This window comes from Bubalus kerabau, chromosome 10 (assembly GCF_029407905.1).
Source record: "Bubalus kerabau isolate K-KA32 ecotype Philippines breed swamp buffalo chromosome 10, PCC_UOA_SB_1v2, whole genome shotgun sequence".
Taxonomy (NCBI): Eukaryota; Metazoa; Chordata; class Mammalia; order Artiodactyla; family Bovidae; genus Bubalus; species Bubalus kerabau.
In genome coordinates, this window is record NC_073633.1 from 23048530 (window position 1) to 23061298 (window position 12769).

At 34.9% G+C, this 12769-nt stretch overlaps 1 protein-coding gene across 12 annotated transcripts in view; it reads right to left on the reverse strand.

Moving 5' to 3' along the window:
* Positions 1–12769, reverse strand: part of MYO9A (myosin IXA) — a 255948-nt gene that overhangs the window by 51031 nt on the left and 192148 nt on the right. For all 12 annotated transcript variants that reach the window (XM_055536880.1, XM_055536869.1, XM_055536874.1 and 9 more), the window contains 4 exons: positions 8528–8640; positions 4729–4871; positions 1575–1798; positions 989–1105 (listed from right to left, as the gene is read on the reverse strand). In XM_055536880.1, the coding sequence (XP_055392855.1) occupies positions 989–1105; positions 1575–1798; positions 4729–4871; positions 8528–8640 (597 nt within the window). The remainder of the gene's footprint in view (positions 1–988; positions 1106–1574; positions 1799–4728; positions 4872–8527; positions 8641–12769) is intronic.

Below are 12769 nucleotides of genomic sequence, written 5' to 3' on the forward strand. Positions count from 1 at the left end.
AATAAACATGACAAATCAAGAAATACTAATATTCTATAGATCAAAAGCATTAGTTACTATATACTTTCAGTTCAGTTCAGTTCAGTTCAGTTCAGTCGCTCAGTCGTGTCCGACTCTTTGAGACCCCATGAACTGCAGCATGCCAGGCCTCCCTGTCCATCACCAACTCCTGGAGTTCACCCAAACTCATGTCCATCGAGTTGGTGATGCTATCCAGCCATCTCGTCCTCTGTCGTCCCCTTCTCCTCCTGCCCCCAATCGCTCCCAGCATCAGAGTCTTTTCCAATGAGTCAACTCTTCACATAAGGAGGCCAAAGTATTGGAGTTTCAGCTTTAGTATCAATCCTTCCAAAGAAAACCCAGGACTGATCTCCATATACTTTAGCACCAAGAATAAATTTTCTAAAACATTAACATAATATGAAAGCATGAAAGTGAAAGTGAAGTCGCTCAGTCGTGTCCAACTCTTTGCGACCCCATGGACTGTAGTCCACCAGGCTCCTCCATCCATGGGATTTTCTAGGCAAGAATACTGGAGTGGGTTTGCCATTTCAAGGTAAAGTAAAAGTGAAAAAAACTCACACATAGAGATTATGAAACATCTGAAACTGCTCTAATTCCACGGGATAAAAAAGTATAATAATTTCAACATAAATGAGAATTAGAAGCTGGAGCCAGAGCTAAAAGGATCACAAGAGGTCAAAAATAGAGCGCCACTGAGTGAAAAATAATCATAGCTAGAGTATTTGAATTTAATATCCTAAGAAGATGAAAATATACCCCTAAGAGGGGGAAAAGGCTGCTCAAGGAAATTAAAGGGTATTATTAATCAGAGGTCAATCAGTATGCTTTTCCATATCTATCCCTAAAACTAAAAGAAGACACTGGAGAAATCTCTAATTGAACATGGCCCTGTATTATTTTTATGGCGTTGTCAAATTTTTCATATTTTGAACTTCTGAATGTCTCCTGACACAGTCCAACTTACCGCCAATGCAGATGAATAAAAGCTGAAGATATTCTGCCGAAACTCTTTCAGGGCTTTCTTGAATACAACATCCACTAGTGTGTCTTTCTTGCTGTCTTCATTATCTAGGTCATTCATCTGAGGACCACAGAAAGAGTTTTTGTACACAATCAACTAAATTGAAAAGAAGTGAATGCCACACTGGACACATATTGTTTCTTCAACAATGACCATCCTAAAAGGACAAATTATCATGGGACCCAGATAAAAACATGACTAGACAGCCAAAGTTTTATTACTATGAGATAATTTCTAAGGTCTCTTCTAATATTGTATAATTCAATTGTTTTGCTACCAGGAAAACAACTCAAAGTGTATAATGACAAACCTCACCTTAACATATGGAATGCAACATGACAGTTACAGTGAAAGTGAAGTCAAAAGCAAAGCCTAAAACCTTAAATCCTGTCTACCCAGTCTGACTCAGGCATATCCTATGATTTGCACATTTCTGATAAAGAAACAGACCTTCTAACTTACATACTTTAGGGGGCATATCCTGATATACAAGCATTCCACAGTCAAAGCTGCTTAGGGGCCTGAATACCTTTTTCAGAAGAAATTCATCCATGCTTTTTAAATCACTGGCACTTGCTATAATCTGGACAGAGTCATTTTGCCAGTGCACAGACTCCAAAGCCACACTGCTGATCTTCACACTTCGCTTGCGCCTTGCCTTTGGAGAAGGCTCTTTGTTCTCTTTGAATTCCTTTCGGCAACTCCCAGGCAATTCTGGACTCAAAGGAGGTGTTGGGTGATTATGAGATAATTCTGTAAACCAAGATAGAGCATCCAAAAAAAATTTTTTTTAGTAAAAATATTGAAACCTCCACACCTTCTTTTCAAGTTCCTTTAGTAAGTCACTAAAGGAAATAAGTAAACACCTGAAAAGTAACATTAATGTTTGGGGTCAGACTGTTAGGCAATAAATCCAGATTGTACATTTGTACTGATATTTATTTAAGAATTATCACTTTCCAATGGGAAATGCTATCAGGTGTCCCGAAGAGATGAGGTCTGATACTGAAAACCTGGATGGAAGTGTTGTATACAACTGAAGCCTGGATTCCAAAGATCTCAGTCCCAAAGAAGTGAGGCGTACACAATCACACTAGGATGTTCAATGTTGACTGCTAACCCAGTCCGAGCTTTACTACATCTGTTTGAAAGAACAACCAGCTTATACAAACCCAACAAATCAGTGAAGCTTGATAATTAGTATTATTTCTTTACTGGGGTCTAAAGCCATAAATGTTTCAGTGACAATATCTGGTGTTAGCCTGGCAACCTCTATTTAGGGAGCAAGGTAACTCAATTGGTTCACTTCTGCTTAGGTCTCTTTACTATTTAGGATTTTCTTTCATATGCATACTTCCCTCAAAATTGTATTAATTTCTCAGACAATTCCTGGACTGAACCAGTTTTGTATATAATATTGGAAAACACAACAAAATTTTTCCGCAATTGTTTACACCAGGGAACTTTGGTTCCATGTAGTCCACTGGAATCTAGAACTACACTGGATTTGCCAGTGTACCTGGCACAAATGCCTACCTGGGGCTTGATAAGAATGTTGGTCCCATTTCACATACCTGTTTTTCTCACACATATTTACCTTATCTTCTGGCCAATGGTATATACTCATTCCATCTAAAAGCTTAATTCTGATAATAAAGGGAAACAAGTAGCCTTCCATATGCTAAATGCCACAATAGGCAGGAAATGAGACAAACTAAATTTCAGATATGGCACCAGAATAAAAAATATGAAGATATAGAGAGGATACAAGTATATTCAAACTGGTGTCAACTAATATTAATTCCATTATATAACCTAGATATACAAGTATCTAATTATTTCATTTAACAAACAATATCTTTCTTTATACTAAAAGAAATAATGGTTACTAAAGAAACTGTCTATAATACTAGATCAGCCTTAAATACAAGGGCTACCTTAATAAATTTTTACTCAAAGATAAATAAAAAGGTACAATTTTAATTTTTATACATGTATCCTTATTAAGCAAACACTCAAAGAATTTCCTAATTCCTTCTTGGAAATAAGCAGTAGAAAATATAACTGTGAAAAATGAAAAATTTAGAATGACTACTATAAAACAGATAAAACATAAGAAATGGATCCTCGTAGGAATTTCAAATTTTCCAAACTGAACTTGTAGAATTCACTTAATTTACTACTGGTTTTATCCATATCAGTTTGCAAACTGATAGGAGCAGAGTCACAAGACAGAAAAACAGGATTCTAATTAAACGTCTACCAGTTTTCCCCTCTGACACACAGGTGCTTCCGCTATGGTTGATCCATGCCTCTATGAAACTTGATCATCTTTCCTCCCTTTATCTTATCTTACCCTCTGTCCCTTTATTTTTATCTTAGCCTAGATGTGACAAGTTTTGTTTACTTATTTTAACTTGGTCTGTTCTATTTCTACTTAGAGATAATAATTTTCTTCCTAGGGCCTATTTCTGTTTTATTCAATACTGACATTTCACCCACTCATTGGTATTTTACCCACTCATTATCACATAACCACCTCTGATATATATCCCCCCTATTGAAGATAGCTGGCATCTTTACATAGTAATTAAAAACGCTCATACATACTTAAGCAAAGGCCTTGGAGAGAAAGGGCTAATCTTCAAATGTTGGGATTACTGCAATCCTTGGAGAGTCAGTAATTCTAGCATTTAGAGAAACCATATCAACAGATGAACTAACTATTGGGTACTTGTTATGTGCTATGATTGATGCCCCAAAATTAAAATAACAGCTACCATTATAAAGTCCTAGCAATTGACATACAGTAGATCTTTTAGCACAACAGTTAAGAATACGGACTCTAGAGCCAGTTCGCCTGAATTCAGATCTCAGCTCTAACAACTGCTATACGTGTATAAGCAAATAACTTCTCTGTGCCTCAGCTTTCTCATTTGTAAAGTGGGAAAAATATCATACCAACCTCAAAAAATGGCTGTGAGGATCGAGTCAATACATCCAAAATGCTTAGCACAGTGCCTTTTTCATAGTAAACAATCAAATATTAGCTGCTGCTATCTTATTAATTTTTACTAGGAATATATATATGGAAAAGGCAATGGCAACCCACTCCTGTACTTTTGCCTGGAAAATTCCATGGACAGAGGAGTCTGATAGGCTGCAGTCCATGGGGTTGCTAAGAGTCGGACACGAATGAGTAACTTCAGTTTCACTTTTCACTTTCATGCATTGGAGAAGGAAATGGCAACCCACTCCAGTGTTCTTGCTTGGAGAATCCCAGGGATGGGGGAGCCTGGTGGGCCGCCATCTATGGGGTCACACAGAGTCGGACACGACAGGCGTGACTTAGCAGCAGCAGCAGCAGGAATATATACTTGTTAGGTGAATGAATGGTGGCTAAATTTTTACACTTTAGAAAACTGAAGCTAATCAAAGATTCACAATTATTCTTGAAGTTGTTACTTCATTGTTTTGGTGCCGTATTTCCTTGAAACTACTCTTATAGGTAAAATATAATTCTATAATTATCTTTTAGTTAAGGAAGGATTTAACAATCTTGGTCCTATCTCAATAGAATATCTTGCCAAGAGGATTACTGTTACAAATACTAGAGGGATAGAAAACTTTCAGAATGAGTAAACAAATTATGAAGACAATCTCCACCCTTTGTCCATTTTTACCATCTGGAAACTGATGAGCTGGAATCATATTTGAGCCAGCAAAGAGTGCTGAAACCTCTGAGTGAGTATCAGGTTTCACTCTGGTAGTCTTCTTCTCTCCTTGTTTCCCTTTGGCCCAGAATCTCATCTTAGCTCTCTGAGGTCTGTTTAGCAAAAAGAAAAAAAAAGTAAAAATGGCAATCAGCATGTCCTATTGACATTATTTGTATATCACTTTAAATTACATAAACAACTTTCATATGAATTAATTCATTTAACCTTCACAGTTAAGCTTAAGTCATATTTAATCTTCAATTGTACAGTTAAACTTCATCTGGAAAGTAAATGAGTCTCCTCATCTTGAAAACAGAAATGAGAGCCAGAGATGTTAACTAAAACCACCATTTATATGCGTTATTATCATATAATCATATTAGTTATTATGATATAGGTACTTATGCTCCAGGCATAAGTACTTGTATAGAGTTACCTTAAATACCTATAACAACAAATTTACATTCAAACCATAAACAGTTTTCAGGTGAAAAACTGGTGGTTTAAATATTAGGTGACTTTCCCAAGGTTACACAGCCAGTGAGTGACAAAGTGGAGGATCATACCTACTATGCAACATTGCCTCATTCTTAGCACTTACATACTCTCTCCCATCACATGCATCCAAGAAATATCCTGAGACAATAACAGCTTGAAACCTCTGAGTGAGTATCAGGTTTCACTGGTAGTTTTCTTCTCCCCTTGTTTCCTAACAAGAGTTAGGATAACCCATGTATCCTAACTCTGTACTAGGAGGCTTACTTGTACATTTAGTGTTGGTTCCTTTGTATGTTTGTCTACCAAAAAAGAAAAAATTTTTGAGCATCTTCTAGAAGCCAGGCACCGGGCCTTACTTACAATGACTACTTTTCACAACTGCCATGATAAATAAGTATTTTTATCCTAACCACACATGAACAACCTGAGGCTCAGAGGGCTGATAGAGACAGAAGTTAAAATCAGGTCTATCTGCTTTGGAAGTCAATTTTCTTTTATTCATGGTGCCCTCTTTTTTTTTTTTTTAATAGCATATTACTAAACTTGTACATCTATATGGTATGAAAAGAAATTGTTCCACAAAGCTTATTACAAATGATAGAGCTTTCCCCCTGCTATTCTTATCCCTTTTCTGATGCCTAAACAACCCTTTAGAATTTACTTAAATGGTTCTTTTAATATTCACCAAACTTATACTGCTATCATACTTGTGACCACAGGTAATAAATTAAGCACATTCCAACACTCCAGTTCTATACCCTCCATAAACACAGACATCCCCCTCCAACAGAATATTGTAATTTTAGTTAGGTCAATATACAGTTTTTTTTTTTTAGTAGTATTCACCTTTTTTTACTATGTAAGTAATATTCACAACTGAGGCATATACCCTATATAACTCATTTTTTAGAGTTAATATTTTATTTTATATTTGCTCTTTTTTCTACATTCAATTCACCTCCAAGTGTTTCCCCATTTATGAATATCTCCTCTCAATATGTTGAAACACAGTTAGGTACTCCATCAGTTCCATGTTCTTAAATCTTTCCCAGAGCCTTCTAACCTGCTCTAATCTAGCATGGTTCCCTCTGTGAATGCTGTACAACCATCATTTGTAAAGCTACTTTCAGGATCATAATGGAGATTTCTTTTGTCTCCACTATTTTATGATGACATGTCTTTTGGTATGGGTCTATTTTCATTCATTATGTTGAGCCTTGTCAATCTAGAAGCTCAGGTCCTTCAATTCTGTGACATTTACCTGAATTTATTAATGATTTGCTCCTGTCCATATTCTTTGTCCTATCTTTCCAGAGTTCTTACAAGTGGGTCACTGGATGTCCTAAACTGCTTCTCTAATTTTCTTCTCTTTTCTTGCCTCTTCTCTCCCTTTGTCTTTTTGTTCAAATTTCTGACAGATATCAACTTTCTTTCTCATGCTTTGGACTTCTTTATGCTATTGTAGTTTCAATTTTCAAATGCTCTTTTTTTATTATGGATGTTTCCCTTTCGACTATTCTAATTTCATGAATATAGTTGTATTTCTTTATGCAGAAGATCTATTGATAGTTTTATGTATCTGTCTTGAAGTTTTCTTTCCCCGTATAGTTTATTTCTTCCAAGTTATATTTTATACATTAATTTTAGTTTCTTTCATTTAAGATGGCTCCTCAATGTGTGGTGATCATGCTCGGAACCGCTTCCCTTGTGGCTCAGCCGGTGAAGAATCCGCCTGCAATGTGGGAGACCTGGGTTTGATCCCTGGGTTGGGAAGGTCCCCTGGAGAAGGGAAAGGCTACCCACTCCAGTATTCTAGCCTGGAGAATTCCATGGTCTGTAGTCCATGGGATCACAAACAGTTGGACACAACTGAGCGACTTTCACTTTCACATGCCTGAAAGTTCTAGTGTGCATTGGTGGGGCTTCCAAACCGTGGTTGCCCTTGCAGGGTATCTGGCTGATACCAATATCTTTAGGTCTTTTCTTGAGGGTTGGACCAAAGTCCCAAAGACTCTTTGAATCATCTGCTTAGAGGTTATGTGAAACATGGGAGCTGAATACAGAATAAAATCTGAGGGATCTTAACATTCAGTATGTAAACATTCATAAAATCCCCCTGGTTCCAAATATGCACCTCAATCCTCAAGTATATCTGGTTACCTCTAAGTGCAGAAATCTTTTGCTTTATCCTTTCCAGAAAATATATCTCCTATTTTCTGCTAGGGTTGGGCAAGATCAGCCAGTCAGACTCTTCTTTCTCAGTTGGCTTAAGGTTCAGCTTTCTCCTATCTATTAAGACATTTAAAATTTGTCTATTTACCTTTTGGATTCCACATTTTTATTATTTTTGTCTCCTGTTGCTTTTTTGCTTTTGTCCTATAGAGGCTATTTTAGGAGGATATGGAAATTAAATTTGTATATTTAATCTGCTATCTCCACTTGTATATTTTTCTACTATGTTATATATTGTTTCTCAAAGTTTCATCTCCAGCATAATCTGCTCTAGATTTGGGTTACCTTGGATTATGCCTCTACAGTCATTGAGAAAGTGATCTTTAATAGGGTTATGAACCAGATAGATATTCAATGTGATATTCAATATCAGTGAAGACCTCATATCAGTGAGGAACCAACTGCCTTACATAATGCAATAAGGGACACAAAGACATACTCTTGATAAATACAAACTTCATATACTTTCCTAAAAAGAACAGTTATTTCCTGAAAGCTTTTTCCAGTTCCATTTGTAAAACACTTAAGTCAGAGCAGAATTCAAGTCCAAAACTGGGAAATATTTTCAGTTTATTTATATTTCAGATGAAATACTCTCATCTCATCTAATGTCTTTTCTTTACAACCAAAATCCTAAGTCATTATTAATGATGTTAAGACTTTGCCCTGGGGCTTCCCTGGTGGTCTAGTGGTTAAGACTGCACTTCCACTGCATGGGGGTATGGGTTTGATCCCTGGTCAGGGAACTAAGATTTCACAGGCCAAACAGTGTGGCCAAAAAAAAAAAAAGAACGATTTTGCCCAAATCACAGTGCTAACATATAAAAAGACAAAGTTTATTATATATATCTGAACTGTTTGTTTCTGTCAGAGTAGGTGCTTAGTATTTGCTGAAAAATGAATTTCAAAACTTTCTAAATCTATTGATGAATAGATTAATGAATTATGCTTTTATACAGATGCTCAGTATTTAGCTATAGTCTATTAGTAAATAAAATTATATTACCCCTATTAACTTTCAGTGTATGCTTTATACCTTATATCTGAATCTGAAGCCTTCTGTCTCACTGCCAACTTCGTAATCTCTCCTTGAGACATGGTCTTATGAAGCTTTGCTTCTTCATCAACTGAAGAAAACCGCTGTGATGTCTGTAATAATTACATATGTAAAGACTTTAAAGCCAAGTAATTATTATCATAGCACTGTAATTAAAACTCAGATTACAGAATTATTTGAGAATTACACCTATTAAAAACATACAAAAATACATTCATATTACTCAGAGATTCATTAAAATAAAAGAACCTACTAAAAATTCCATTAAATTCAAACAGTAATCCAAAGTAAAGGGCACTTGGGTCAATAAAAATGCTAAATGGGAAATACCAGCTCATGTTTTCTGACAATTTAGCAAACAATATCAAGTAGGGTGAATGGAAAAAAAAGAATATCAAATGGAAAAGTAAGAAAAAAATCAAACCCATCTAAAGACAGAGACAAAAGATACAGGACCTGATAAATCTAGATATACAGGATAATTAATCAGTAGTTATCAACTTAAAGACATAGCCTAAACTTTAAAGAAAAAATTCTCAAGGTCTGCAAGTAAAAAGATCAAATAACTTATAAGGGCAAGAGATTTAGACTGGCAATAGACTTACCAACAATAACAGACAAAGTAAGACAATAACAAAATAGCATTTTCAAATAACTCAGAAAAAGAAAATATGAATCAAGGACTTTATATGTAGCCAAGATGTCCCTTCAAATATCAAGGCCACAGAAAGATCTCAGGGAATTCCATATTGTTGGCCCTTTGAGTAACCTAAGGGAAGAGCTTCGTCCAACCAAGAGATAAACAGGGAAACTTCTGCAAAATATTTGAAGTGATAATTTAATACATTTAATAGTAGATCTAAGACAAAAACAAAGCTGGGAATATGGTGAAAGAATTGTATACAAAATTACATATTCTGACAAAGTAGGAATAAAAGCTTAAAAAAACAGGAGTAGAAGGGAATAGAGACTAGAATAATTCACCAACAGTTGTGTCACAATAGGTAAGAACATTACGCATTTAAAAATGACTAATTAGAGTATTATTGATTAAATTTTAAAATATTAAAGGCATTTTTTAAAGTTACACATAAAAGAAAACAATCAACAGAACAAGACCACAATGTTTGCTAAACATCAAAAGAAATTTAAAAAAATAAAAGAGAAAAAAAATGAACACAGCAAATTTAACATAACATGATCATAACAAAATTAATTGCAAGTTGAGAATTAATCTCTCACTTTCATCAATAAACATGAATAGATTTAACTCACCTAGTAAGGGAAAGATTTTTTACTTTGGCTCACAAATCAGGGGCCAACTATACTGTATAAAAAACACACCTCTAAACAAAAGGATTCAGACAGGCTAAAGTTAAAAGGACAAACAACAGTATTCTAGGCAAATGGAAAGAATAAGAAAACGGAGGCTGTGATATTACTAATGTAGAATTCAAGCAAAAAAACATGGAAGCTGACAAAGGACACTTTTTAATACTAAAAGGTACAATTCACAATGAGTAACAGGAATGATATTAACATGCATCTGATATAAGACAGATAAAAAATAATAAGGATATAGAAGACAAATAACATTATCAGTAAAGTAGAGATTATGGATGTATACTGAAATTTTACACTCTGAATAGAGAATACAACTTATCAAACACACATTCAACAAGTAACAAGTGCTGGCAAGGATATGGATAGAAGAGAACCCTCATTCACTATTAGTGGGAATGTAAATTGGTATGGCCACCATGGAAAACAGTATGGAAGTTCCGCAGAAATTTAAAAACGGAATTATGTTATGATCCAGAAATTCCACTTCTGGGTATTTATCCTAAGGAAAAAAACCACTAATATAAGATATATGCACTCCAATGTCCATTGCAGCATTATTTATGATGACCAAGTTATAGAAGTAGCAGAGTGCTCACCAATAGAAGACTGGATAAAAAAGATGTGGTATATATATAAACACACACATATATGTGTGGAATATTTCTAAGCCATAAAAATGAATTCTTGTCATTTGAGCCAACATGTATGGATCTAGAGGGAATTCTACTAAGTGAAGTAAGTCAAAGACAAAGACAAAAAGTGCATGTTCTCACATGTGGATTCTAAAAAACAAAAACAAAATGAAAAAGGACTCATGCATACAAAGAACAAATGGGTGGTTGCCAGAAGGGAGTAGGGGGAAGGAGAGGTGGGCAGAAGAGGTGTAGGTTTTGCGAGTAAGAGGTACAAACCTCCAGTTCAATAATAAACAAGTCATGGGTATGTGTATAGAGCATAAGGAATATGGTCAGCAGTATTATAATAACCTTGTATGGGGACTGATGATTCTAAACTGATTATGGTGATCATTTCAAAATGTAGGCAAGTGCTAAATCATTATATAGTATATCTGAAAGTAACATAATATTGCAATCATATATATTTCAATTTAAAAAATGTACATGGAACATTCATAAAAACTGATCATATTCTAAGTAACAAAGAAAATACCAATAAATTTGATCAAACAGAAGCATTATAAATAGTCTTTCATCAGAATACAATAAAACTAGAAACTAACAAAGATTTAAAAACAAAAAGGCTCTTCATCTGAAAACTAAAAAAAAATTTTATTAAGCAAGTTTCAGGTAAAAAAAGAAATATAAACTAAAATTACAGATTTTCTTAAAAACAATAAATCCTTTACACATTAAAATAAATGAGATACATCTGAAGTGTGATCAGAGGAGAATTCACAGCCTTAAAAACCTGTATCAATAAAAATAAATGAATTAAATTATCCACTCAAAGACTAGAAAAATAAGAAAGTAAACCAAAAGAAAATATAATAAATAATAAAGATAAGGTAAAAACACAAATCAGTGGAGAATGAAAAAAATAGGGAATATAATAAATAAAACCAGATCCTGTTACCCTGGAAAAAATTAACAAAATAGACAAATAACTAGGTAAAAAAAAATCTATGAAATAAGAACTGACAAAAGGAAAATAACCACTGAAACAGGACTTTTTTAAATCATGAGACTACTTTATAGACCTCTAAGCAAGTAAATCTGAACGATAAAATGGAAAAAACTAGTTGCCAAAATTGGCCTTATTAGACAGAAAGCTTTAAAGGCTAATTCTCCTAGAAGAAATAGAGGAACTTATGCTACAAAAAAGTACCAATCCCAGATAGTTTCATAGGAAAATTCTACCTAAGCAAACAGCAGAAAATGGCAATGCTATGACTTGTCCTCTGACTTTTTTGGGGGGAATAAAATACATATATAAATACTGAGTGTAGGGAGTTCCCTGGTGGCCTAGTGGTTAGGATCTCACTCCATGGTCAGGGGTTCAAGTTCTGTTCAGGGAACTAAGATCCTGTAAGCTGAGAGGTACAGCCAAAGGGGGGCAAAAAAAAAAAAATTAATGAAAATCTGAATAACAAAACTGAAAACCAGAGAGCCCTAACAGACTTGAAGAAATTAAACAAAATAAAATAGAAAACAGTATGCTAAAAAATAAATAAATACTAAGTGTATGCAATAAGCTGCTGTCCTGGGGCCACCAATCTAAACTTTTTATGCCATAAACTGTTCAATTCACCAGTTTTCCAACTTGCCATTTCCTTCTCCAGGGGATCTTCCCAACAGGTATCGAACCCGGGTCTCCTGCATTGCAGACAGACACTTTACCGTCTGAGCCACCTGGGAAGCCCCCAACTTGCAACACTCACCTCAAAATCACTAGCCTAGGTCCTAAAATATTATAAATATCCTTTCCTGACTTCCCCTTTCTGAAAAATTTCTAAGACCTATTCGACATGGCTTTCCCCTTACTGTAAAATAAGCTAACAGACTTAGCCGTGCTTGATCAATGGGTTTTTTTCCTGGCGGTTTTCTGCGGAGTAAGAGAAGGAAAATTCAACACAGATAAGAAGTGAAGAGTATCTCAGAGAAATACAAACAGAAATAGGAAGGTAAGAAGTACAGTAATTCTTCTGTATTGAAGAATGAAAATGAAAACTCAGTTTTATCATACAGGAGATAAAGTCAGACCCATGGAGATGACTGCCGTAAGTGTAGGGAATGGCAGAAGAAAGTATACAGAGAAAACTCTGTTACCTATATCAATCCTACAAATAAGGGGCAGAAATGATTCTATTAACTCACCATCCACAAGATTCAGAGACTAAATAAAAAGCTATATGAAAGC